The 27,832-nt window shown below is 40.7% G+C and overlaps 1 protein-coding gene across 1 annotated transcript in view; it reads left to right on the forward strand.

Moving 5' to 3' along the window:
• KCNQ3 (potassium voltage-gated channel subfamily Q member 3) overlaps window positions 1-27,832 on the forward strand; it is a 187,137-nt gene that overhangs the window by 144,950 nt on the left and 14,355 nt on the right. The window contains exons 2-9 of the mRNA XM_056485641.1: window positions 6,332-6,422; window positions 8,142-8,268; window positions 9,961-10,133; window positions 12,106-12,261; window positions 13,608-13,718; window positions 14,626-14,721; window positions 16,079-16,173; window positions 17,436-17,462. Of these exons, the coding sequence (XP_056341616.1) occupies window positions 6,332-6,422; window positions 8,142-8,268; window positions 9,961-10,133; window positions 12,106-12,261; window positions 13,608-13,718; window positions 14,626-14,721; window positions 16,079-16,173; window positions 17,436-17,462 (876 nt within the window). The remainder of the gene's footprint in view (window positions 1-6,331; window positions 6,423-8,141; window positions 8,269-9,960; window positions 10,134-12,105; window positions 12,262-13,607; window positions 13,719-14,625; window positions 14,722-16,078; window positions 16,174-17,435; window positions 17,463-27,832) is intronic.

Below are 27,832 nucleotides of genomic sequence, written 5' to 3' on the forward strand. Positions count from 1 at the left end.
GACAGGCACTCTGGTCATGGCAGATAAAAGCCCCAAACAATAGCTCAGTCCGATGTCCTTCACCTAATATAAAAATAGAATTTAAAACCACCAATGAAGCTATTCAGGATATTTAATTGCAAGTCAGAAGCTTTTCCATCCTTATTCAAGCTGCAGGGGAACAGGAGACATCTAACCCCTTGGTAGCTAATGCTGTCATTGCCTCTCCTTTGCTGCTGTCCTCTGTCCCCACCCATCACCCATGTGAGAAGATGCCTTGGGCTCTCCCAGTGACTTACATGTGCCAGGAATTTCAGAGCACCTTTAGCACTTGTCCCAGCAGGGAAATAGGATTTGGTATATGACTCTTGTCTTCTAGGCTGAGAAAACACAGCCAGTGCCCTGGGCTGTTTTGCAGTCTGATACTAGGAAAATGTGTCAGGCCATTCTTCTGAAAGGTCCCCCTAAGCAGGAAATACAGATTGATGGTGTCTGACATTGCTGACCCAAAATGTACCAGCATGACAGAATCCCTGAGAAAGATGGCAATGGTGGTCAACAGGGCTCAGAAGAAAAAGGTTTTCAGGACTGGGCCTGAAAAAAAAGCAAGACAAGGGAGCTTTAACCTGGTTAGTACATGGAGGAGAGGGGAGAGAAATCTGATATAAAAGCTGTTCTTTTCCACCCTAAATGCCCTGCTGTGAAACACAGCTTTCCTCTCCCAGGTCTTGATTTTAAAAGCTTTCCAAACTCATGGAAACAGCAGTGAATCTCACTCAGAGACACTCCTGCCAATGAGAGCCCAAGGTCATCAAAAACCTGGTGTGAATAAGGGTTTGGGCTTTTCTGCCTCAGCTTCCTGTGCCAGGGACAATGTCTGTCACTTCTGTCACCAGTGGACAAGTGTCATTCTGGGCTTCCACCTCATCACCTGCCAGCTCAGCCCAGCTGGGGCTCTTCTGGGGATCTCTCCTCACTTCCCAGGGTCTCCCTCAGCATCATGTGGAGGACATTTTTCTGCCTTTGCAGCAGAGCAAGAGTGCAATACATCTTACTGAGTGTGGCATTTCTACCCTGTCCTTGCTGTCTGATGGCACTGGGACAGGGATTTCTGCATGGAGCTGTGTGTGCACTCAGGGAAATCTGTGGGTGCAAAGAGAGGAACCTTAGAGCATCCCTTCTGCAGGACTTGTTGCTTTTTCTCTTCCAGGACCTCCTCCCTAAATTTCTCAGTGCTTTTCCCTGCACTCCTACACTTTTGTAGCCTCAAAATATGTTTGGAATTTTCCTGTCACCCTTATCTCAGCACTGATCTCTGGCCTGTTGCTTGGAAGTGCAGGGATTCAAGAATCTAAATATTAAACAGTGAGTATTCCTGAGTCTGTGGAAATCAGGCATGCATTCCCTTCTCTCTGAAAAGCTGTTCTCAAATATTTGGTAATGTAATTTTTTTAGCGTTAAAAACCCTGACTCAAGTTTCTCATTAGCAACCATAAAGTGATCACTGCAAGATGCTGCAGATGTTCTGTGAAAAATGAAGTTTGGAAGAAGAGAAAAAGATGGTGGGTAGGAATATAGAGCAACTGAAAGAACTGTGAGAAAAGATGCATTTTTAATCCTTATGGGTAAAAGCCAACAGCTGAAGAAAATAAGGTTTTTCCAATATGAAATTTGGGAAACTGTGTGGGAATCATGGTTTAGAACCATATTGCTTTGGATACCCTAAACCAGAAATTTAGCAGAACACTGTCAGATTTTCCTTACATATCACAATCTTAGAGAATTCCATTAGCATTTACCAGGTGGCAGAGCATAATGAAACCAGAGCACAAGCTTTAAGGGAAGAAAATAAAATACCAAATGAAGCAAAGCAGAAAAATCTAAGATTCAGAAGAAAATTTGGAGACAGAAAAGTCCCAATGTCTTGCAAGAAGTGGTATTGAAGATAAGAGAGCAGAAAGAAATCTGTGCACTGTTGGGCTGGGGGGATTTCTTACTATAACTGCTCAGTTAGAGGCTAGAGGCTTTCTTACCCAAAGTCTGGATTATAATTTTATAACCAGGATCCTTGACCACATGTAGATGTGATACTTAAATTTACAGCAAGGGATTTCAGAAAAACCTGGTCATGTGGGACTGCTGGGGCTGGCTGTAGCAAAAATACAAAAATAAAATACATAAGCATTATGAAGAGGTGATGTTTATAATTATATCCAAACCAGGGGTAAACATAAGGGGTGGCATTCAGCTAATTTACACAGTAAACCTCTCCATAGGAGCTCATCATCAGTCTGTCCTCACAGTTAAAGAGAAGAAATATCCTCTGTATGTGCTCCTGACCAGCCTGAGCTATTTGCTTTAAATCAACCTGAGTTTTTCACTGGAGGCACACATTCCTCTCCATTAACTAAACCTCACTGAGACATAACATTTTGTCCCACAGCACAAAAATTTGTGCAAAATGTAGTTTGGCCTGGTTATGGCAGATCTAGTGCTCAAAGCAGCTTCACAGGGAAGCTGTTTTGGAATAGATTACAGGCAAATTCCTACAGGATCTGCTCCTACAATTTTGGAGGAAGGGATGGTGAACAGAAAGCAGGGTGAGCAGATGTATATATAAAGTACATAAATGTTCTCAGCTAGATCTGCATTCTATTGGCTTAAAATGAAAAGATGTAGAAGAAAAACTCAAAGAATTGGGAATATTAAAATACGTAAAAATTTACCAAACACAGTCTGTGATGTTCATAAAAGAGACATTAGATTCATGATCATGCATAGTCATAAATTACTTCTTTTCTGGGAAAGAATTTTTTTTTTTTTAGTACTCTTTATAACACATCAAAATAGTGCATTTGGAAAATATGAGTATTAAACATGTAATTTCTAAAACTAAGAAAATATATTGACCTGAATAATATATTGTGACAGTGACAAACAAGCACTGCCATTTGGTGGTCCAGAAATTATGCAAACAACAAACTAATCAGATTTTTAAGGCATAATGCTGCAAATAGGAACGATGTAATGTGCTGTGAAAAATTATGTAAAATAATGGCAGGATGATTCTGAAAAGCTGAAGAACACCTTCAGATCCTCATTTGGCATATGTGATATACATTCTCAAAGTCTGGACTGCCACCTGCTGAAACACAATTTAATAAGAAGTTTTGACTTAATAGGACTCAGTTTTCATTTTAAACCTTGATTTTCACCCTATTTCTTCTAATCCTTAGTGCTCTATATCCTATAAATCATTATAACTGCGAGTAAATGTCAGATTTCCTCCCCTTCTGTCCCTTGATTCCCCAGGTCAGTGGCAGCCTTCCTCCTGCTCATCCTCTGTGATTTCAGCAGTTTCTTACCCTGTGATTTTCCTGTTATGATTTCTCAGCCAGACTGAGCCACTCAGCCCACACTGCTGCCTCTGCAAAATGAAATTAGGCAGAGTAGACTCAGGCATTGTCCTGTTGCCAGCTGTCTGTATGTCTGCATGGGCAGAGGTGTGCCCACGACACAGGCAGCAGCAGCAAGGGGAGGATGAACCTTCTTCATCTTTGCTGGGCAACAGGACTGATGTAAGAAGGGTGGAATCTGAGTGACACCTTCCATAGAAAGAGCACACAAGAAGACTTGCAGCCTTCAAAACCACCAAGATCCAGATCAGAATAGGCTGGGTTGCATTGCATCAATGCAGATTAAAATTGATGGTGTGCTCTGAGCTGCAGTGATAATTATTGCAGATGCTGAGGAGACTGCTGAGATGTGAGCTGATTAATTGTGGGTGCTTGCAGTTGGGATTTATCCTTCAGGTATGATGCAGCAGGAGGAAAGCCATCCCTTCTAAGATGGGTTGTGGTTATGGGGGTGCTAACACAGGCTTTTCATCCCTTCATACCCCAGAGTCCTGCAGGAAGGACAATAAGGTTGTGCCTCTGGGGGCACCCCAACAGCACTGAGCAGGTGTCCCTTGGTGTCAGCATCTGGGATTTCTATTGACCAAGCTCCTTCATCACTGTAAGACCCCTTTCCTTTTATCAAATCCTGGTTGTGATCCCCTGAGCATCCCCTGCTTTGAGGGGATGCTGTCTGTAACCCTCTCTCTGTGGAGCACAGCTACCCTCTAGTGGTAAAACTGAAGTCATTTTTAGGCAGAAAAGATGATTTCACTACTAACTTCTGTCTTCCTTTTGGACAAAAATCTGTGCATCATCTTTAATTGACAGTGGCAGTTTTTTAAATGATATCTTAAATTCATGCCTTTAGTTTAAGTAGCCTGTGATGTAATGAGATGATGTAATTTCCTTGGACTGCTTTCAGTGTGTTTCACCTTCCATTATATCATTAAAATGATACTTGTGAGCTGATGGGTGACCAAATTTTCACATAAAGAAGTATATATCTTTATTTTCATATAAAGAAGTGCTTTAATGGAAAGTGCCAAGCAGAAGCTGCTCAAAGCTTTAAATGGGGTGTTGCTGATGGCACCACTCTAAAGGCAGAGCAGAGGTGGCTGTTAGTTAATCAAAGGAATAATGTTGTCTTTGTTTAGTTTTCATCAGTTTGCTCTTGGAGGTTCAGGACAGCTGGATTTTGGGTCTTGGGAAGCCGGCAGTCACTTCATAACTGCAAGGTGGGGACAGCAAGACATGGTGTGACAAAGCTCAAGGGCATGGCAGGAGCATCACAGAATTACTGAGTGAGCTGCCAAATGTCTTGAGTAGCAGGAGTGTGGTTCTAGGTAGAAGGCAAAAGACACATTTTGGTCTGTTTCCTACCAGCTGCATAACTCATGCTCTAGAGCAGGGCTGGGGAGTGGGAAAAGGGGAATCTTGCCAAAGAAATCCAAAATTATTTACCATGAGCAAACACATTTACTTCTGTCCTAGCCTTGCTCGAAAAGGCTGATCTGAAATTCTCCTGGAATAAGAACAGTGAATTTCAGAAAAGCCACAGCAAAGCAATCCTTCAGGGTTTGCTATGAGGTTTGAGACACTGCTGTATTTTCCTGGCATGTAGGGTGCTGGTGGACTCTGCTTGGAGGAAATTCCCCCCAAAAGCCATGAGGAGATATCTGGAGCTCACCTCTGTCCTTTCACTCTGGCTGCAAATAATTTCACATTCTCAGAATTCCATTCTTTAGCCCCTGGTTTTCTCAGATGTGAAGGAAATGAAAACCCAGTGCAGGTTAGAAGACACATGTGTCTGAACTGAGTCCCTTGTCACTGCCTCCTCTGCAGGCTCTGGCTCTGCTCATTTCACCCAGTGACACAAAGTGGAGTTTTACTCAGCAAGAGATGAAATCACACTACAGGAACCAGATTGAAATTCAAAACAGGTAGAACACATAAACACAGCTTGATTCTTCACAAGCTTTTTTTCCCTGGATGATTTCTGTACCTAATGCTTATCATTTCTTTGATGTACCCTAGCTATGAAAGCAGGGGATCCAGAGCTTTTACAAAGACATCTTTCTAATTTATTCATTAAACTCTAAATATTTCCGTGGCCACCTGCCCCTCTGTTCCTGTGAATCAAGTTTTGGAAACACATTAAAATGCCCATGATCTGGATACATGAAGTACCAGAATATGAGCTTGCCCCTCTTTGCTTCACAGTAATAATTTCCATAAAAGATTTTGAATAGCTGGAACCTGGGAATAGTTTTGCATAGCAGATCAATTAGACTGAATTGGATTTGCCAGCAGTGGGAGTTAAATTTTTAGTTGAATCTCTGTGTTCTGCAGCCTCACAGACAGAAAATAACACAGGGGCAATGATTTATCACATACTTTGTTTACTGGAGGGCAGAAATTTACCCTCTCTTGTTACTCTTTCAAACCTTTTCATCTTTTCATCTGCATAGAAATGAGTGCAAAAAGAGAAGAAATAAAAAGAAATTCAATGCAGTTTTCAAGGGAGGGTTTGTCCTGGTGCTGCCTTGAAGCATTTAGTGTTTCCCAGGCCCAGGATGTGCCAGGGAGATCATTGCACTGACCTGCAGTGCCATTCTGGGCAGCACACAGCTTGGAACAGACCTCCTCAGCAACACAATCCTCTGCCATATCAAACAGTTCCTTCTGAAAATGCACTATCACCCATTTCATTCCTGGAGAATGTGAGCTGATTAAAGCATGTCTGTCCCAGGAACATTCTGACTCTGCATCTTGCCATGACTGCTCCAACCTGCTTGAAAACTTCTGATCTTCATAAAAACCACCTCATTCTCACCAACAGGGAGCAGCCATCCCATGGAGGTCTCTACTCATGATTTTACAGAAAATATTTCCAGTGCAAATACAGAGAGGATTAAAAATGCTGTGCTTTTTTTTTACCTTTTCTTTCATTCCAGGTTTCTGATTGTCTTGGGGTGTTTGATCTTAGCTGTCCTGACAACTTTCAAGGAGTATGAAACAGTTTCTGGAGACTGGCTCCTCTTGCTGGTAAGTAAACTGTGGCTGCATTGCCCTGGTAATGCCCTGGAACTGAGATCAGCCCCTCAGCAGGGACTGAAACTTCTCCCAGCCTGCATGCACTGAGGTTTCTGCTCTTGCTCCTGGAGCAGTGGCTGCACATTCACATACTGGAGAGTTCCCAGTCCATTGTCAACACCCATTGAGTAAAAAGTAAGTGAGGTTCCTGAGCAAAAAGGAAATGAAAGTCCTTAGCCTGAGGCTTTTAAATTATATTTTTTCAGCATTTGTCTAACAGTCCTTCCATCAGATTATCAGCAGACTTCCTATTGACCATGCCAGACCTAAGCACACTTGAAAAGTATTTTTGGGGGAATCTTTCAACAGTTTTGATTCATTCTATAGTATTCTACTAATCCTAGTATTTCTTTCAAGGGAGTTCATCAGGGTTGGACTCATGCTTGTATCCAATAGCTGAAATTGCTGCAGGCAGTGCCTTTGAGAGAAAATATATTCACAGCAGATACATTCCAGATTGATAGTTCTATAAATGCTGAAGTTCATGCTCAAGACTTTATTTCAGTAAGGCCTCCCATTCAGCAGAAGAATTAAAAAATAGAAAAACCCCTCACTAAATAGAAAATGGCAAATTCAACATTTTATGAAAATGACCCTAAAAGTGAACTTTCTTTGCTCCCATAGCTGTCATAAAATACAGGGCACAATGTCTCGCTTAACCTGGTCTTTAAAGTATCCCTAGGGAAACTGCATAGCAAAATTAGGTCCAGGATCTCAATTTCTATTTCCCCTTGTACCTCCAGAGACATATAGATCCAAGCAAGAGCTAAATGCCAAAATAAATGAAAGGTGAATTCCCCTTGCATGTTCTTTCTCAGGAAGTGCCTGTATGAAAAAACCTTCATCTCTCAGGGAATGTGAAACTTGTCTTTGGTTGCTGTTGTCCTGCTCAGGCCCATCTTTCACATTTTAAAGATCCTGAGGTTATCTTTCCTTCTCCTGTGCTCGTTTTTGTGTGGCTCTCAGCAGTTTTTAAAAGCTGTGGGCAATGAGCATGAGGAAAAGTCCCCTTTTCCCTCTTGCCAGCAATTCACAGAGAGGAAAAGTAACCACATGCCCGAGGATGCCCTTGGCTATCTCTGCTGAGCACCTCAGAGGAGCCCTTTGCTCCCCATTCCCTCCCCATGCTTAGAAAGGTGGAAAATCCCATTCTTTCGTCCACCAGCAATTTAAGGGAACAATATATGCCTTAAATTCGTATGTAATTTAAATGTTTATGTCTTTGTCACTGCTCTAAGCTCATGACTGTGTGAGTATCCTGTGTTCTGCCCCAGCCTGGACAGATGTGGCTGCATGAACAAGATGCTCTGGGTGGCCCTGGGGGGTACAGGTGTCCTGGGGACTTTGCAGTCACCCCTCACATGTGTCTGCTCATCTCGTGTGGAGCAGGAGGTCCTTCTGTGAACTAATTGTCCTTCCACTAAGGCAGGACATTCACCTTCACATTTACCCAGCAGCAGGGGCAAATCCTTCCTGCAGGGTACTTAGCAGGCTGGAAACCTGTCCCACTCTGCCTCTGTCATCAATCTTGATTCTCCTCCACTTTTTCCCTCTCTCTTACACATATCCTAACACTTGCACCTCATCTGTTTCCTTCAGCTGTATCCCTGTGTCCAGAATTGCCTCAAAACTTGTTGTGGGACTAACAATGTCACTTGTGTCTTGACACAGGAAACTTTTGCCATTTTCATCTTTGGAGCAGAGTTTGCCTTAAGAATCTGGGCTGCTGGCTGCTGCTGTCGCTACAAAGGATGGAGGGGGAGACTCAAATTTGCCAGGAAGCCTTTGTGCATGCTGGGTAGGCACATGCTCTCTACTACTCTTTTTCTCAATAATGTCCTTTTACCTTTTAAGCCACTTTGGGGATTGTCAAAGAACTGGTGATTGACAGTGCAAAGAACCCTGACATCAGATCTGCCCTTTATGCCAGAACCTGCTTGGAGTAATTCTTTGAAGTAGCCAGCAATAAGTTATAATTAAGACACTTGGCTACCTAATCAGTGAGGAAAAAAAATGAAATTTTCTACTTTTGAAATATATTTTCCTTGTTCTGAGCCCCACTGCACTTTTCTTAAGCTCATCCTCTGGAAAACTCTCTCTGCCTTCAGTTTCAAACCACTTGAGAACCCAACTCTTCCCCAGCTCCCTTTCATGTTTGTGTTTTGTTTTACAATTGTATTGTTGATCTCTATTTGCAAACAAGTATCTTTGTGATCTCACCCATGCTGTCTTTCAGGCTTGGAAGGCACTGCCTATAATTATCCATAAAATTACTCATTATTCATGTTTGAATACCTTCCTGCAACTACTGATTATACCCACAAACCAACCAGCTGACATTTAGGAGCTCACTCTGCCCTCAGCACCTGTCATCCCCATTCATTCACTGGTTTTAGGACACCCTCACTTGTTTCACTTCTCTTCAGGCCAAGCACTGTGGTTTTTTTCTTTATTTGTACAACACAAAACACTCTAGGAGCCATGGTGCTGCATGAATACAAGCCTCTCTTTCCTCTCCCTCCTTTTGTTTTTCTCATGGGTCTAAATGGTAGACAAAATTGTGACAAATTTTCTTTGTGCATTTGTGCTATCCTTAATTTAGTAAGGCTCCTTTGAGTGCTACTGTTGTACAGATATTTCTTATATTTCTAGGAGGTTTGTGAAGGCAGCAGAGTGTGAGCAAGTGGGGTTGATACTGTCTCATTCCTTCTTAGCAGAAGTGTCATCTCACTTCTGAGTATGAATCTTCATTGATATCTGGGCAAAGAACAGAAGATATCCTGCATTTATTAAAATCTTATCTCATTTGTCACTGGTACAAGTTTGTTTTGAGAATGCTTGGAAGTGAATAAATCTGAAATCCACTCTTTTTGGCTGAAAAGAGAATACAAAGACAACTCAAAGACTGAGTGCCCAGAGAATATTTGAAGTTGTTTGCTACTACTTTCTTCTTGTATGTGTACATAAGATCACAAAGCAGGGGAAAACAAGGAAAAGAAAGAAAAAAAATAATTTATTCACATTTCAAAGCTCTTCAGTTATCAGCAAATTGGTCCTGTGAGCACTTATAAAAAACCAGTAGTACCAAGTTCAAGATTTTAGTGGGAATACTCAGCCAAAAGAATAAAATGGTAAATGTACCATCAAACCTGAATTTCTCTTCTGCTGACCTGTGGTGTTCCAGTGGCACAGATGAAGATAAGGCTGATTTTCTGTCAGCATTAGGACACTGTTTCTGTGCATCCCTAAGCAAGCTCAGTGTCTCAAGCCCAGTGCATTGATGTGTAAATAGATCCCAAGGCTTTCCAGGAGGTTCTGTGCCTGATGCTGGCTGTGTGGCAGGTGCAGATATCTGATTAATTGGCAAGAAAAGGCATTTCCAGGCAGCTTCGAAACTCACCCAGGGAAATCTGCAGCACAACCAGATGGGATTAAGGAGCAGGTGATGGGGCCACTTCTGTTGGCAGGCTTTGTTCTTCTCTCCTTGCAGATATCTTTGTGCTGATTGCTTCAGTGCCAGTGGTTGCAGTTGGGAACCAGGGCAATGTTCTGGCAACGTCTCTGAGGAGCCTCCGCTTCCTGCAGATCCTGCGGATGCTGCGCATGGACCGGCGGGGCGGCACCTGGAAACTTCTGGGATCAGCTATTTGTGCCCACAGCAAAGTGAGTGAGCAGCCAGGGCTCAGCTGGGGCTGGGGAGAAAGATTGAGAGGAAAGAGGGGATGCACACATACAGCAGTGTCTTGGGGTTATGTTTAGCAGTTTTTTTTCTTTCAGCTTTATTCCCTTTTTCATTCTCTGAACTATTTCTGCCCCTTGTTTTATCTTTCTGTGCTCAATAGTGGTGCTGGGAAGTGAGAGAATGTTCATCCCCACTCTTTACAACAAGAATTTTGCCTTTACTGTGAGTGGAAGCAAAGACATCCCTTTTATAGTGAAGGATGCTGAAATCCTTGACAAAGATGCCTGGGAGCAACATGTTTATAGTGGCTTCTCAGACTTGTCTGATCAACAGATGGAGCAGGACTCTGAAGGGATGGAAAGAGGCTGATTAGCCTGAGAAATGTGAACAGAAATGTGGCTTCCAAGAGAGCTACTGGTAAAATTTCTCTTTGAAAGCTTAGGTCAGACAATGCAGAGATGGACACAGTGGGAACTCAGACAGCAAAAATTTCTAAAGTCATCTTTGCTTGGTCTAATTTGATGCTGTAATCAGACACACCCTGTCTTGCACCAGACAGGTACTTGTGTTCTTGCATTTTCACAAAACGTTATTGCAAGTTAAAAATTATCTGCTTAAAGCCCTCTAGATGAAATTTCTCATCTGCACAGGAGGTAGACAAGTTACATATACTCTACTACATACTGCTTTTTCTTACCCATGAATGACATTTTAGGGGTTTTGAAAGTTAAAATATCAGCTGACACAGCATGTTGAGACTTTGCTTCTGTGTAGGGACTAATGGGGATGCCCAGCATGCTTCATTTCTTATGAACTTCTGCTTTTTCCTCATATAAACTTGCTACAAGACAGGTGGCAGATAAACACTTATGTCAAAAATGTTTCTCAGGAAAGAAGTGAAGAAGTCTATGAAAGAAGTCTATGTATCAAAAACATTGTTTAAGGCTTTTAACATTTGTTAAAGGCTTCATTGTGTGGGATTTCATTCAAATATTACTTGTTTGGTTCCCCACCATGCACTTTTAGACCTCAGCTGGCTGAGGGAGCTTAGAAGGGGTTGTGAGAACTTTGCTTTACTGGAGACAATGATGAAACAATTTTGCTAACAATTTCCTTCTGTGACTGCACACCAGAAATTAGCTAAGAAAGTTTTCACTTGTCTCAAGAGTCAATTACAAAGTTCTCAGCTACAATTTTTTTCTTTTTTTAACCCAATACAGTGAATTGAATTGAATGAATAATACAAATGATAAAAATGAATTGGAATATTGATTTTTTTTTTTACCTACCTCTGAAGACCTTCCAAAAAAAAATGTTTCTGCCTTGTTTCAGACATTGCTAGGATTCTGGGATTTTAACTTGGCTGCATGCCCCACCTCAGTGGGATTAGACACACACTCCACTTTAGTCATTCTCTCTAAAACAGCAAAGTTTGGGAGTGTTTTTGTGCACAGAATATTTTCAAGGTCTGTTCTTACTGCATTAATTCATTTTGAAAGCATAATTCATGATGGGATCTGCCTTGACTTGGCTGAAGAGGTGGAAGTGAATCCTGCAGCCTTGGCTCTCTGGAGGTAGGGAGAGGGCAGAGCTGTGGATTTGCTTGTCAGGACTGACCAAGCCCAGGGGCAGAAGGAAAGGGAGGAGTCAAGGTCAGGGTCAGAGCCCTGCAGCCCCTGTGCCCTGGGTGCAGCTAAGCCCTTCACCCAGCTTAATGCAGAACCACAACTGCAGATTCCTCCAGGCTGCTCCTAAGGAAGATTCTGTGTAAGGGCAAAATCTCTGCATTATTTCCCACTAAGTGCTGAGCTGGGCTGGTCATGGATGTGACCAAAGCCAGCAGTTTCAGCTCTGCTGTTACCCTCTGTGCTTCTCTCCTCCTGATGTTTGCTCTGCCACTGTGGATGTTGAGGCTCTTTTCAGCCCCTCCATCTTCTTCTGTTTCTTTTGCAGGAGCTCATCACTGCTTGGTACATTGGGTTCCTGACGCTCATCTTATCCTCATTTCTTGTTTATCTGGTTGAAAAAGATGTTCCTGAGAAAGATGCTAATGGGGTGGAGATGAAAGAGGAGTTTGAAACCTATGCAGATGCACTGTGGTGGGGGCTGGTAAGTGACTCCAAAAATACCTGATACCCTTCTTCAAAACTTCATACCCAAGAAGAGAATGTTTTAGGGATTTCAGTGCAGGTGCTGTGATATTTGGGTGAAAGGCTCATTACAGTGTAACATTACCAAAGTAGGGGTGCCTCTACAACCAATTTACTGAACCTACAACCCTGTTGATTTTCAGCTTGATTTTCAGACAAAGGCCCTTAGGTGCTTAAACCTCCTTCAGAAATCAGTCTGTGTTCCTGGTGTCTGGGAATCCTCTCTTTTAGAGGAGCATCTCTTTAGATGTAACTGCACTATGGGAGACTGAGCTCCCATGCCAGCAATGTCCTGCTTGTGAGACCTTGCTCCTCAGAAAATGGCAGAACCAGAGCTGGCCAGTGGATGCTGGGCTGTCAAAGAGCATCAAATGTTTGGGCAGTTGAGGAAGACACTCATAGGAAGTTTGGTTCTTATGGAGCCAGTGACTGAAGATGTCTCTGGGTTTGGATTGATGAAGTAAAAAAATATTTCTGGAAAGGTTAACTTAGCAATTCTTGTCTCTTACATGCATTCACCAAAGATCAGGGAATGCCATTGAGGGTAGGATGCTGAACAAGAGGGACCTTTGACACATATATTCTTGTCTCTTCTGATTAAGAGAGGAGCACTGGTTTGCACCACTACTCATTCAATCACAGATATTCCTGCCATTCCAGAGCTCATGTTGCTTTGTTACTGTTAGTCAAGGAAGTCTGTGTCATGCTGTGACTTAAATTCAGCAACATATTTTTTATTTAATGTAGTTCACTTGTAAACATAAGATACTCCCCTCCCCCCATTATTAGGCAAAAGATTCCAAATGTTACACAGAATGCCTGGATGTTTCCCTCTCCTTTAATATCCAGGACATTTAGAGTCTCAGGGGTGAGTAAATGTACACAGCTGAAAATTAACATTTGTGCCAGAAAGCAGAAAGTTTTCACAAAGACATTCCTGTTTTACAAAGACTAGGACTTCAGGTAGATCTAAGTCCTATTAGGTTAAGGGTCTGCAAGATGTTAACTGGCAAATCCCATTGCTGACTGTGTACTGATGGTGGGGAGAAGATTCATGTAGAGTTCACTTGCAGCAGATGCATCTGGAAGAGGCAGCTGCTTTGAGACTAAAGCCATTCTCCATGCAGTGCCTTGGGACTGTGATGCCACTGAAAAATTGGTTGGCCCATCCTCAAGATGCTATTTCACAAAGCTGTGCATGAGCACCCATAGGGCTAAGTGAGGTACACAGCTTTCATGGTGGCATTTACACAGAGCTGTTGGCTTTGCTTTTCTTACATCAAGTGCTGGTCCTTGTGCCCACAGATCACCCTTGCCACGATTGGATACGGCGACAAGACCCCCAAGACATGGGAGGGACGGCTGATTGCAGCCACCTTCTCTCTCATTGGAGTGTCTTTCTTTGCTCTTCCTGCAGTAAGTACCTTCCCCTCCTCTGTTAGACACAGCCCAGAGCTGTGCACTTGCAAAGAGAAGGCAAAATCAGTAAAATCAGTGGTGCCAAATCCCTTTTAAAGAAGTACTCCAGAGACTTGAGTGGGTCAGTATCAGTAAGTGGAACTTACTTCTTCCCAGTTTTGCACAGAGTCTATTGGGAATAATAGATCACACCAATACTCCTCAAATCCTTATGTGGGCATTGTATGACAGTGCTAGTTGACACAGGACAAAATTAATCCAGGAAATTACCAATTTGGGAATTGAGGCAGCTCATGAGACTGTACACTGGCATGTGGTAATTTACTTATCCCCACAAGACATGTTTTCAAAGGATTTGGGGTCCACTATTATAATAATTAGAATTTGACCCATCTTACCCAACCCTTTACTTCCTTTGTCTGCAACATGCTCAGATAAGAATGAGACAAAATCTGACTGAGCTGTGCTGAATAGCAACAGAAACTGTCCCAAGCCCAGATTTTAGGATATTTTCCCTCTAGATCCAGACTTGGAAAGAATTTCACAGAGGGTGACAAGTCCTGCAGTCCCAGATCCAAAGTGTGGTTTAGCACAGCCCTTGTATCATACAAACAGGGTTTCAGTGGAAATGGAAAGTAGCACAGCACCAGGGCACCTCCAGCTTGGAAAGGCAGTAGGCATCAAGAAGCCTGTTGAGGACCTTGAAACGATTTGGTGTGGTCTGTGGTCCTTGGGAGGATCATGACATCCTCCTGTCCCGTGAGTGGAGCAGCAGGAAAGGCATGGGAATGGCACAAAGGTTCCATGCAGCCATCTCCACCCACACACCTGCATCCCCTCATCATTTATCCCTTTTGTTCTGAGTTAGAAATGTCTAAAATCTTGCATCACTCCATGCTTTCAGGGCATTTTGGGGTCAGGGCTGGCACTGAAGGTCCAGGAGCAGCATCGTCAAAAACATTTTGAGAAAAGAAGGAAACCTGCAGCTGAGCTCATTCAGGTTTGCAGCCACTTTCCTCTTCCTTCAAAAAGTGTTGTGCATGAAGACTGCTGCATCATATTAACAAGGGCCACCTCTCCTCCCCTGCCCAAATTCTCACTTCCCACTGCAGGAGGTGAGAATTTGTGTCAGTTTTTCACATTGAGGTAGATAATCCAGAGGCCCTCACAGTTTTGAGGAATCTTTCAACTCCCAGAGTATCTTCCAGAAGAACAGTGTCTTTCAAAGAAAGGATTTCATCTGCTAGCTCCTGTAAACCAGCTGCCTTCTGCATCACTGCCACAAAATCACAGAAAACAAGCTGCTGAAAACACATTCTTTACAAAATACAGATTTTTTTCAGTTCCCTTGAGAAAATGCTTTTCTGTGCAAACAGTTATGTTTTAATTGATGTGAAAAAAACAATAGAAGTAACACAATGACAGTGACAATTTCAATCAAGACAAATAACAAAATTAGTATATATGGGTTTTAAAAACTAAAACACACCCTGTATTCTCTGTTAAGTTGCTGGATGATCCAAAAATTCACTGGGAAGAGAGCCCTTGCCTCACTTGGTTATCATTCATGGCCTTTGTTATGAATTCAGGATATTAAGCTTAAAATCATTAGTCTGTGTGCTGAATTTGAAATTATTTATTCTTACTAGGTATGGAGCACATCCTGATAGTAGTTAAGTAAATGACAGCATTTTCACAGAGGGACAGAGAAAGTTTCTGTGATAACAAATTGAAGCATTGGTGCTCAGGATCAAACCAGTCCTCAGGAGAAACAGGCATTAAAATTCATGGCTGTTCTCATTAAAAACATGCTTTAGCAAACAGAAGGAGCTGCAGACATGAATTGTGAATGGAATTTAATAGGATTTAATTTTGAATTAAAACATATCCACTGGTCATGTAACTTTTTTAGCTACTGGGTTTTAGGTTGGAGAATTTTTTGAGAATTTTAATTTGCCCTAAATGCTGAAGTAGAAAATTTCTCAGCAAAATTTCTTCTGATGATACATTAGAAGACAAACTATCTTAAGTACTTCCAGAATTGCTGGACAAGTCTGGCAGTGCTTGAAGCTTTTTTAGATGTATCAGACAGGACAAGAAAATGAGTTTAGTCTAATGTAAAGTCATGTTCTGTTAGTGGCTCTCTCCATGTCCTGTCTCCTTTAACAACTCTCACAGATCAAAATTCAGTGTCAATATCTTTTCCATATGGTGACACTCATTTGGTATGGTTGATTAGTAATTAATTTCCAGATAGTCACTCAGGTGTGTTGTTATATTCTTTGAAAGAGCCTGGCTGTAGTAGCTGGGAAATAACTTCGCCTAACAGCAATTATTTTCTCTCCCTTGTAATTTAGGCTGCCTGGAGATACTATGCTACTAACCCCAACAGGATTGATTTAGTTGCTACCTGGAGGTTTTATGAATCAATTGTATCATTTCCATTTTTCAGGTAAGTGCATTGTCCACCTCTTCATCATAATTTTTTGTGAAGCATCAGTCAGGACAGGGAACACAGACTTCATATACATATCTATCTATCTATCTATCTATCTATCTATCTATCTATCTATCTATCTATCTATCTATCTATCTCAATGAGGCTTTTTTAGGTAACAGATGGTTTCCAGAAAACTCTTCTGAAGAAGAGGACTTTTTTCTGAGGTAGTAGTTTAATTTCAGTCACTACTTCTGAGTTCAGTGAAAGTATTCTATACATAAAGACAAATAAAATGTATGCTTATGTATTTATGGCTATTAGATTGATCCTGACTCTCTTTGCCTGTCAAACAGGCATCTTTCTCACTTTTAGAACTTAACTTCTTAAAATGTTTTTTTTTAAAAACCTATATAGCCATATGAAAAGCCAAGACTTTTAGCTGCAGATTACCAGCTGCTGATAATGGGCATTATGTAACCAAGTTAGTGCTTTAGACTTTCTTCCTGGTCTTGCTGTTGTGCCTCATTCTGAAAAAAGTGCCCTTAGCTGCTGTTCAGCTCAGAGGTCCCCACGAGTAGTTGTGCTCCCTGCACTGGTACTGAAGCTCCAGCTGTCACTCAAGACTTGAAATGCTCCAAACTCCTGCTTTCACAGCAAATTACAAACAATCAGCCTTTCTTTGTTTTACTCACAACACATTTTCAGAATCAACTTCATGTGCTTCAAAAAGGAAACCTCTAACAAAAAAACATCCTAACACCAAAAATGTTTAATTAAAGCTCAGTACATTTCTTCCCTTTTCTTTATCTCTTCTCACTCTCTGTCTATTCCCACATTTTCCATTACAGAGTAATTTCTCCAGGATTTCCTGACTGGGGTTTTTCAGAGAATAATTCTCAGACTCATAAGGAGTCTGGACTCATTACTGTGACTTCAAGCTTGCTCATTGTGTGTAGGTTCTTCTGTGATTGAAATGTAACCTGAAATTTAATAGATGTTTTGCAAACAGATGCTGGGAGAGGGCAGGGGAGATCACTTCTCAGCAAAGAATGAATTGTCAATCTAAGCAGCATAGATTGGTTTCAGGAATCTATATCACTTTTCCTTTAGCTTTATGGCTAGTTGAAAATGTAGTTTTTATTCTACTTTTTCTGTCAGTTATGGTCACAGAACAAAAAAAGTATAAGCAGTAGATTAGCAATTAATATTTTTGAATTTATGATGTGATTTTTCTCTCCTTGCTTTTTTGTAATGCATCCTCTCTTCTATAAAAGGAAAGAGCAATTGGATGGTACTGCCAGGTATGTAGCTGTCATTATTATATATATATGTTTTAATACAGCTGTTGGAGGATGCAAGCTAAATAGTTCTTTGTGGATTCATGAGCTGTTAACTAAATCATGCTACTAACACTACAGGTAATCATTAAAAATTGTTAACAAATCCATTTCCTAACTGCTTGCTTTTTTCCTAGTTTAACAACACAGCTAAAATGCTAATTGTACAAAGGCAGTGTTGCTTGCTGATTGTCTGTAAAGAGCTTTATTGTTTGTTATGACTAATCATGGTCTAGATTTCTCCTGGTCCATGCTGCAGAGCCAGGGTCCAGCATCCAGGCTGTTCTGGGGGGAATTTAAGGCTCTGTTTGCTGTTGTTGCTCCACAGTCTTGCACAGCAATGTTGTGGTGTGAGCCAGTGACAGTTCACCATGTGCAAAGATTTGTTGGCAATAAATACAGGGATGGTGTCTAGGATGGAACAGCAGATAGTCAGTCTCTCTGGCAGTACTGTAAAAGCTACATTGGGTTTGAGAGCCTGGTGCTGAAAAAACCAGGAGAGCTCCCCACCACACCAGGGTGGTTACAAGCAAAGAATGAAGGAATCATCAATCCCAGCACTGGTCAGACACTGAAGACTGCAGCAGAGCAGCCAGTCAGTCAGCCTGCAAAGTCTCAAATGGAAACAACATACTTATAAATGGAAATTACATATTTATAAACCTCTTCAGATAAGTAGAAGAGTCAAATGCATATACAATAATCTAAAGTCAAAACTTCATGTTAAACCACTATCAGTGGGTCACCCACAAGGAAATTCAATAGCAATTAAAGGATAAATAATTCCACAGGCTTGTGCTGAAGCTGCTTCAGTTTGTATCCCCATTTACAGCACAGAGAAAAGGAACAAGAATTGCAGCTATATTTGAAGACTGTAAGCCAGTAATCAGGTCTGAGTTCCAGTCCTTGGCCTGATGAAAAATTATGGTTTACTTTTTTTTGAACATTTCGTGCAACACATGACAACTTCAATAAAGGAAGCTGGCCCAAAAAAAAAAAAAAAAAAAAAAATTAACACTTGCTGTTCTCCTAGAAATTTTTGGGGTTCAAGCTTCATTTAGCAGAGAAGAAAAACTTATCTCAAGTTTTCCTACAATACAGACAAGTGGTCTAGTGACAAATTATTGGGAAAGGATGTTTCCTTCCTCTTGCCACCAAAATCATGGATCACCTGCCCCTCCTTGCAGATGACTGGGTGGGAGGTACCCAGTTTGTGAACCCCCAGGAACCTTAAGTGCTTTACAACCATGGCACTCCCCAGGCTAAGCAGGCATGAGCAAGCTCAGTTGCATTAATGCAGATGTCTGGAGCTTTTTGCCATCTCCAGTGCTGGTAACAGCTGAATTTTGGTATTTAATATGTTGGGAAGAATTTAGGAGATTAAATCCTTTTGAGTATGTAATTCCATACCTTGAGTCAGAATGTTCTGGCTGAGATGCAGCAGCAGATTAAAATTAGGTAAGAAAATGACTGCTGCATTTCCCTCTTGGTCACAGCCCCCCTAGAGAAGCTCCTGCACCTGCAGCAGTTCTGAGTTGTTGGAGCTTTCAGGACAGTAGAAATCATTTTATGTTGGAACACTGAGTTAAAAATGGAAAAGTATGACTCACAGCTCAAAATCTTTAAAACTATAATCCCAAGGCTCCTCATTCTAACTGGATATAATTTGGGTTTATTTTATTATCTATATAATAACCCTCAGCAAAATCATCAGTACGCCTGCATGGGAGCCTTTCTGCTAGCAGAAATGTGTTTATGGAATGAAGTATTCAATTAAAGGGATTGGAAACCCTCCAGGTAAACAGGCATATGATGGTGCTTGTGGGAACATCCACTGACTTTAGTAGAAATGGAAATGAGCTATAAAATCTGATTATTTTGACAGTACCACATCCCATCTCTCATAAAACTCTTATTTATGACCCAGATAATTAAAAAAATCTTCCTCCTCCTGCAGTGATTTAGTATAGAAATTGTAACTCATACTCTACTGAAGTTTGTGCTTTGACTGTATTGAAATAAATGAGAAATAAGTGAATGTGGTCCTAATGGGGAGAGCAGCTCATAACTGTCCTCAGTCTCCAGGTTCTTCCATCAGTTAAGTACTTAATGAGAAAATAAGTAAATAGTGAAGCTTCTGTAATAATCAATTGCATTGTCTAATCCATGGTTGACAAAGCAGAGAGAAGAATTTGTCCAAGGTTTTCACAGAAGCTTTAAATAAACTAGAAATGAGACCTGGCTGTATCAAAATTTGAGGATGGGAAATTTGCCACTTTAAGTGGCAGAGCTTCGACTGAGTAGTGTGAAAGCTCTTTAGGGACTCCACAGTTCTAGAGTTGAACTCTGTGACAGATCCTTCTAGGATCTCTCCTAGATCAGGAGAGAAGCAGGAGCTGGCATCATGATGAAGTCACAAGAAAGATAGAGAACCTTGTTTTTAGACCATTTGGGAACTACACAGGGGTCACAAATGAGTGCAAAAGTCCATTTCAGAAGTTGGATTCCAAGGCAAGGCTGCAGGGAAGGAATTTTTATATTGGAAAACCAAGTAAATTTCGTTAGCAATTCAAGGCTTTATTGAAGCTCCCTTTAAAATAAAACTGGAGATATGGTGAAGAGGACATTGGGCTGGAGCTGAACTCTGTCCTGTACAGGGAAGTGGGAGCTCCGATGCTGCTCTTTGGGAACAGCCTCTTCCCTAAAGGCCCTGTGTAGTCCCCCAGCCCAGGAGGAGCTGGGGCTGTGCTCTCTGTGGCTCACTGGTGGGGAGTTTACTGATTTCATGCCAGAGGTGCCGCTAGATTTCTTTTTTCCTTAATCACTGCCTAAACCTCTCAGCTCCATGAAATCTCAGACAGCAATTGCTTTTCTTCCTGTACTGCAGAGCCTTTTCATCTGTTCAGCTCTCAAGAATGGAGATTTATGAGGAGGAGATACTAATGCTCATTTCTGCTAGTGTGCAGTGAATTATTCAGCAAGCATTTGTGAGCCTGACCTACATTTAGGATGGGTGTTTGCTTGCCCAACATATTTTTATTCTGAGCCAACTTTTATGTCTATGTTTTGGGAATGAATTCTGGGCCTGATTTTTCAGTGCTGTCATTAGCAGCTGTTCCACTGAGTTTGACCAGCATTGAAACTTGCATGTACAGACACTTTAGTGAAGAATTTTGAACTTTCTCCTAGGGTCTTGTTTCTGATCCTCATTGTCCAGCTTTAGAACTAGACATCAAGAGACCATGTTCATTCCTAGACCTATTATTATTGTGATTGCAGAAAATTCATTTTTTTCCTGTTTCCTTATCTCTACAAGATAAATAATATTTCTGTGCCTTTGGAAAGTTGATTTGATTTTTTAAAGTGGCATAATCAGTACCCATCCTTCCTATTACATGAGTATGAAAGAATTCATGAAATGTGGTGCATTTTTGTATTGCCAATGCTGACAACAAAATGAAAATAAACCCCTACTTTGCAAGGTGTAAAATGTCACTGTAAGCATTTGATCCTAATACATCTGCCCAAAACAGGAAGGAGAAAAAAGCCACTCTGATCTTCACACTACATTAACTACAAATGAAAGGCTCCCATTTTCTTCATAGAGCTTTTCATGGGTAATCATTAATGTCTCATCTTAATAACTTTTCTTCACTTTACAGTAATGTCATGTTTAGTAGGGAGTCATTCTTTGGATCAAGCCTCACAAGAAAACTTAGGTATATGTTCAAATAACAGTTGAGCCTTATTATTTTCATATTTCTTGCATGCCATTCTCTGCCTGCACTTTCTGTTTTTACTACAGTAATTCACCTAACCACCATCAAAATTAAGGGACAATAAGAATGAATAGTCATCAAGCATAAAAAGAAAGTTGCATGACTTTGCAAATAGTTAACTGCTCTGCTGTTCAGAAAACATGGGATATTACCCTGGCTCTCCCAATCATCTGCTTAGAAACAGGTGCTTTTCTCTGTTTCCATAGAATGGAAATGCAACTAGCCTAGTCTGCAAATAATTTTAAAATTTACTGTGAGAAAAATATACTATAAGACCTAAACACTCTCCCTTATGTAGTCCCAACCCTGCCAACACAATTCATACAAGTTTCTTTGAATTTGAGTTCAGTGGAACAACATCTTTGCATGTGTATTTTCAGGTTCTGGTTCAGCAAATGGAAAACAAGTGGATGCTTTTGACCATCTGAATAAAGTTAGTGACATACTTAAATACTTGCTGAACTGTGACCTAAGATGTGGGGCAAGAACTTCACCTTCCTGCAAAGAGACATAGAAATAGTATGTGGCATTTCAGGAATATGAAGGCACATCACTAGAAATAATATTTTGACTGAATTTCCATGTATTTTACTCTATCCCATACCTTGCTGTCATTCAACTTTAGCTGGTTGTTCTCATTCCAACTTCATTCCACAAACATGAATTCATCAACATGCAACTCAGCTTTTCTAGCTGGAGCTCTTCAGCTTGTGGAGAACAGCAAGTAAAGCCCTCCATTTTTTTTCATTTGATGACTGGCCCATGCAAAATAGTCAAGAGACTTTGATTTTGCAGCTTGATTTGCTTTCTAGTGCTTGATCCATGATATGTTCACTTTGAAGCAAAGCATGGGTCAGCATCCATATGGTTTCTACCTACAATGGCTGCATCCATTGGTGGAAAATATCCATCCTGTTTCCACAATGAATTGGATTTGGATTATTCTTCCCATAGATTTATGTGACATTGTTTATTTTCATCCATCTCCAATCCCTTTAGAAAGTGTGGATGAGAGAAGGGGCTAAGCAAAGGCCTTTATTGTATGCAAAGGCTGTTTTTCTGAAGGGCATCAAAACTGAGTTGAAATTTTGACTTTTGCTCATGTTTATGGGCAGATAATCTGGATGGTAAGTGAGTCTGGATTTTGAGTCACCACCCTTAAATACCAGTGAGGATATACACCACCAAGAAGTGTGGAAATTTATTGACTTAGAAGGGATGTTTCCTCCTCACACATTAGAAACTTGCAAATTTAGACTTCAAGATTCAGGGTGCAAAGTGAAGTCTTCAGTTTTCAGGAAGCTGCAGTCAACTATTTTGAGACAGAACATTTTTGTGAGATCCTCTCAGAAGGAAAGAATGCTACTCAATAAAAGGGAAAGTTGATTGGCTAAAGTTAGAACTACCTTGCTAGTGTGGAATGGTCTTTTTTTAATCTTAAAAAAATCTCATGGACTGTCTGAGATCAGTTGAACAGGTTCACTGTAGAATTCATGTCTGTCATAACGTTAGTTTGGTGTTAATTTCTATTAGGAAGGGTTCAAAGCAGAATACAGAATACTTCTGGAAACCTCATTCAGGATGTTTGATTTTCCAAAGCTGAGTTCACCCATATAAGTTCAGCTGGTAAAGTACAAAAATGCTGGAGTAAACACGATTTCCTTCTGCTTCCAGTTACCTGAGACTAATTGCATCTAGTGATTCTAAACTGTGAAAATATGGAAAGATTTCTTGACTATCATTTGTCCTTGTTAGGTGAAAATGGTAAATCCATGGCAGAGGGCTGATTGATTCACTCTTAGAATGAATTCACTGTTTTTCTCCTCATATATGTACCATTTGTTTATGAAATTCCAATATCCAAAGGATAGAGAGGAGAGTATCTGGCTTGCATGATGGGATGTAAATGCATTATTTCTTTGCATGACTGTTTATGGAAAATACTGCTAGTTCAGTGGTTCCCACTCTTTGTTCTGAGCAAGGGTAAAATATGTGCTGCAGAAGTCAGCCATCTCTTGTATATCAAGCCACCAAAATTATCTCTCAGGTGGTCCAAAATAATTCCCACCGCTGTTGGGAAACAAAAATTTAAGAGCTGAATTTTTCTTTAGGTAGAAAGAAACTGCACTGCTTTCACCTTCCTCCCCTTCCGGTGATCTGTGTCTAGCACAGAGTAAAGGAATTCTCATCCTGGGTCCCATTTCAAAGACACAGGGTGTGGAAACCATGAGAGAGAGGATGCAATAGCATGCAAGACAAGAAGTGGTGATTTATCCAAGCTAGTCAGAGAAACTATCCTCCTTTTTGTCAGCATGTTTGGGATGGATTTGTATCTCCCCAGTTTCTGGAACTGTGCTGGAGGCTGAGAATAAATTTTTTACTGAATGAAAGGAAACCAAATGAAGCGGGACCACTGTTCCCAGGGCAGGAAGAGTAGCTAGCACCAGAAGGGACTGAAGGACCATGAGCAGTGCCTGACCCTGTGGTGGGAACCACTGTCCTAGCCCTCTCATCAAGGCTGACCTGCACATGCTTCGTGCCCTGGGACTGAGCCCTGTGCATGCTGCTGTACCCAGGGAGGTCATGAGAGCAAACATCTCTGTGCTTTTACAGAGATCAATGGAAACTAAAACCCCAGCAGATCCAGATTTCATTCCGTGGAAATGACAACAAAGTCCATTTTTTTTCCTGATGACAGATAGTTGTTATCTGGAAAGAAGCTTGGGTTTTGTTTTGGGTTCTTTTGTATGCAACACATGGTTGTATATTTTGATGTGAAGCTGATGAATTATTTTCTGATGATTTTACTGCTCTGGCTGCCGGATATGAACACAATTGTGTATGTTTGTGGCATAAACATACTGTTGTGAATCTGAATGTTACTTCAAGGGTTAATCTTCAGGACTCAATTAATGAGGAAGGCTTCAGCTCAGGTAACTTTAACTTAGACTAGAGACCTGCATTTTAGATGACTTCTCATCTAGATGTTTCCATAATCAATAACAAGAGCCAAGTTCCCCAAGTGTAAGGTAATCCTAAACTGAACCATACTCTCCCCACTCTGGTTAGAGTTGCTGACTTCCCACTGAATATAGAAATGGGTCTAAGACTAGTCTTAGGAGGTTTAACTTTTTTAACAGCTTAAAACAGATCAGATGAGTTCGAGCTCATAAACCTAAGATGCTCAAGCAACAGTCTCTGGAGAATAGTTTCTTCCTAAACTGTCACTTATCAGCAGGGATAGCTGCAAAACTCCCTGAAAAGAAGATCTGGGAATGCTTTCAGTTTGTATTATCTACCTGAAGTCCCAACCCACTAAATAAGACACAAAAAAAAATCCACCCCACAAATGAGAGTGCCAACATATGCAGTGGAAAGTGTCACTGCAAATAAGTAGGTTTTTGTGATGAATGCCAAGGAATATTTTGTTCTGATTTTATCTGTGAGGAGGATATCAGATCTTGTTCAGTCCCAGTCTTGCATAGCTCTATGATAGATTTCTGTATATCTTGTCTATATTGCTGTCCTATACTTAAAAAAAAAAAAAAAAAATCACTTGATTATCATTATGGATACTTTGCATCATCTACTGACCCTCTTCCTTCTGGTCTGATCCCTACAGATCCTCACCTCACTTTATGCCTCCTTTTTTTCTGGTATGCAAGGCAGTTATCATAGGAGTTCTAAGGGGCAAACTTTGGGACAACTGTATATGTATTTTGAGTAACAAAGCAGTTTCTGGAGAGAGAATCAGAGATGCAATAACAATTATTTTAATGTTGTACTAAATGTCTTTTTATAAAGAACAGCAGTCTTTTGCCTCACCTATTTTTCTGCTTCTTTGCCTTTCAGTTTCTGTTCCTTAAAGATATTTTTCTCTTGAGAGCTTCTCTGTAGTGTTGCTAACTCAGATCTTGTGACATTTAATATGTTGCTCAAAGCCAGTGTAGTATGTGACCACTTGGCTCTTCCTTTCATTTGAGATTCATCTATCAATCATCTATTGTCAGGGACCTGTAATCCCCCCACCTGGAGAAAGCTGATCTCCACAACAAGCCTGTTGCACAGTTTTTTCAGACCCAGAAGCAAACTTTATCATTTTATTATCACAGAACAGATCTCCTCATTCTAAAACTCATTTGGTTTCTCCCTTCTTGTATCTTATTCCACAGTCTCCTTCAGCCTGCAAATATCACCACCAGGGTGTCCATATCTCATTGCTCTTTTTTCTTTATATTAAAGAAATTCTCACTCTCACAAGTTCAGTCTCTCTAATACCTTCAGGCCCATCAGTTTAAATTGCCTGGCTGACTCTCTTATCACTTAACTAGATTTTTGGTGCATTTCTTTGCATTAAATTTTTTTCAGTGATGTGCCATGACTCTAGACTCTTCTTGACTGTACTTCTCAAAATAAATTCCTCCTTCATATTTTGATTTTATTATTAATGAGACATGAGAATTTATTTTCCTTACTTTACCTGCCCAAAAAATCCAAAATGCAAATCATTCAATTGACTTTTACTTCCTTACCTTTATATTTCGTGCCCTTTTCAAACTTGCTTATTAGTTATCTTCTCCTATATATATATATTTGCCCTATGTATGGCAGCTGAGTGCTTGAAGAATCCAAATTTCAAAGAGAATTGAAACATCTGTCTTGTAAAGCAGTTCTGCTCTGAGATGTGGTCAAACAGAGAAGTGAAAGTGATGCAGAAAAGAGGGTGCAGGATCTCCCTAAGTTAGTGGAACACAAATCACTTTCTGGACTCTGCACCCACCATCAGTGTTTACAGAACCTTGGTGGGCAAAGCAGATCAAGATTCCACCCCAAAAGCAAGAAATATGGAAATAATTTTTAAAATGACTTCTTAAGCCCAAATGTGAGACTGCCCAAAACATATTTTGCCACAGATGTCAACAAGCAACATCTCATATTTTCTACAACGAAGGAGGCAATCCCCAATTTTCACTCCATCCATTTGTCTGCACCTTGTGCATCTTTTCCCCACACTGCAAATTCTTCAGGAAATTACATTAGGGCAAAGTCTGAGCAATATAGATATCATTCATTTAGACTGCTCTAATTCTTCACTCAAATCCATGCTTTTATCTCCTGGAAATGCTGATATATCAGTACTAAATCTGTGTCTCCATACCAAACTCCTCCTTAGCTGCCACTTCAGTACTCACACACACGTGCACTTCATATATGCAATGACAGGGCAAGTGTCTGGACTGCCTAGAAATATTTCATATCAAAAGTATTCAGAACTATTTTCATACCAAAAAAAAAAAATCAGAAGGTTTGGAATAGCTTCCTACACCCAAAGGTTAGTGAATGTGACTTTTCTGATAGAGAAGGGAAGCCCATATTTCATTACTCCCTGGGTCAAAGATGTATTGATCAGAAACAGACACTAGAGATGAGAACCCCAGTAATTCATGTAAAAAACAAAAACAAAAACAAAAACAACAAAAACAACAAAAAAAAAAACCAAAAAAAAAAAAAAAAAAAAAAAAAAAACAACCAAAAAAAGGCTGCAGCTGAGCCTTCTGCAATGATACCTCACTGAGCACCTGTTAACTCTTTCTGCTGGTACCATGGCTGTTCATCCTTCAGCTCTGCTCTCGTCTGTGGCTCTCAGAAACCTGCCTGTTAGAGCTATAACAGCTTCTTCCCTCCCCATACTCAACTTTCTTGATCTGATGTCCCACACAGAACTGCCTCTTGTTCATGTGTGCACAATTAACCTCTCCCTAGAGCTGTCCCAGGAATGTATTAAGAAGCAGGCTTTCTTCCCATGGCTTACTCCTGCTTTGCTTTATTAATTTTTTAACAAATGTGCAATTAGCAAATATTTGAGCAAATCACCTACAAAGTGTTCAGAACATGTATAACCTGATAAACTGACTAGAAAATTCCTATTCCTGTTGCAGTTGTAGTGGTATTAGTGATTACCTTTAAGATCAGTCACCAGGCTGTCAGGAGGGTTAGTGATGCTGGTAGAATGGCAGGTAAATGAAATTATATCTCTGTGTTGTCACTGAAGGACAAATATATTTGGACAGTAAATCTCTAAGAGGAGGACAGGTAGTGCAAGGAATCATCAGAGGAATTAAATTTGTCACTTCACTACAACTCCTGTAGGTCATGGTGGAGAGAAAACAGGGTATCCTGTCCTACCATGTCCCTAATCAGTGCTTAGCAAAGCCTTGTTAGAGTTTTGCTGATGACTTATTTGCTTCACAGCACATCTGACTTTATTTGATTCCTGGCTGAGAGAGCTGAGGTTGTTATGTTTGGGTAAGAGAAGGCTCTGAGAAGATTTTAGAGAACATTCTAGTACCTAAAGGGAGACTGCAAGAAAACGGGAGAGGTACTTTTAACAAAGGTGTGGAGTGACAGGATGAGGAGGACTGGCCTCAAACTGAAAGAGTGCAGGTCTAGGTTAGACATTAGGAAGAAATTCCTCCCTGGAACCACTGGAACAGGTTGCCTAGAGATGTTGTGGATGCTCCTTCCTTGGAAGTGTTTTAAGGCCAAGCTGAATGG

This window comes from Oenanthe melanoleuca, chromosome 2, assembly GCF_029582105.1.
Source record: "Oenanthe melanoleuca isolate GR-GAL-2019-014 chromosome 2, OMel1.0, whole genome shotgun sequence".
Classification (NCBI taxonomy): Eukaryota; Metazoa; Chordata; class Aves; order Passeriformes; family Muscicapidae; genus Oenanthe; species Oenanthe melanoleuca.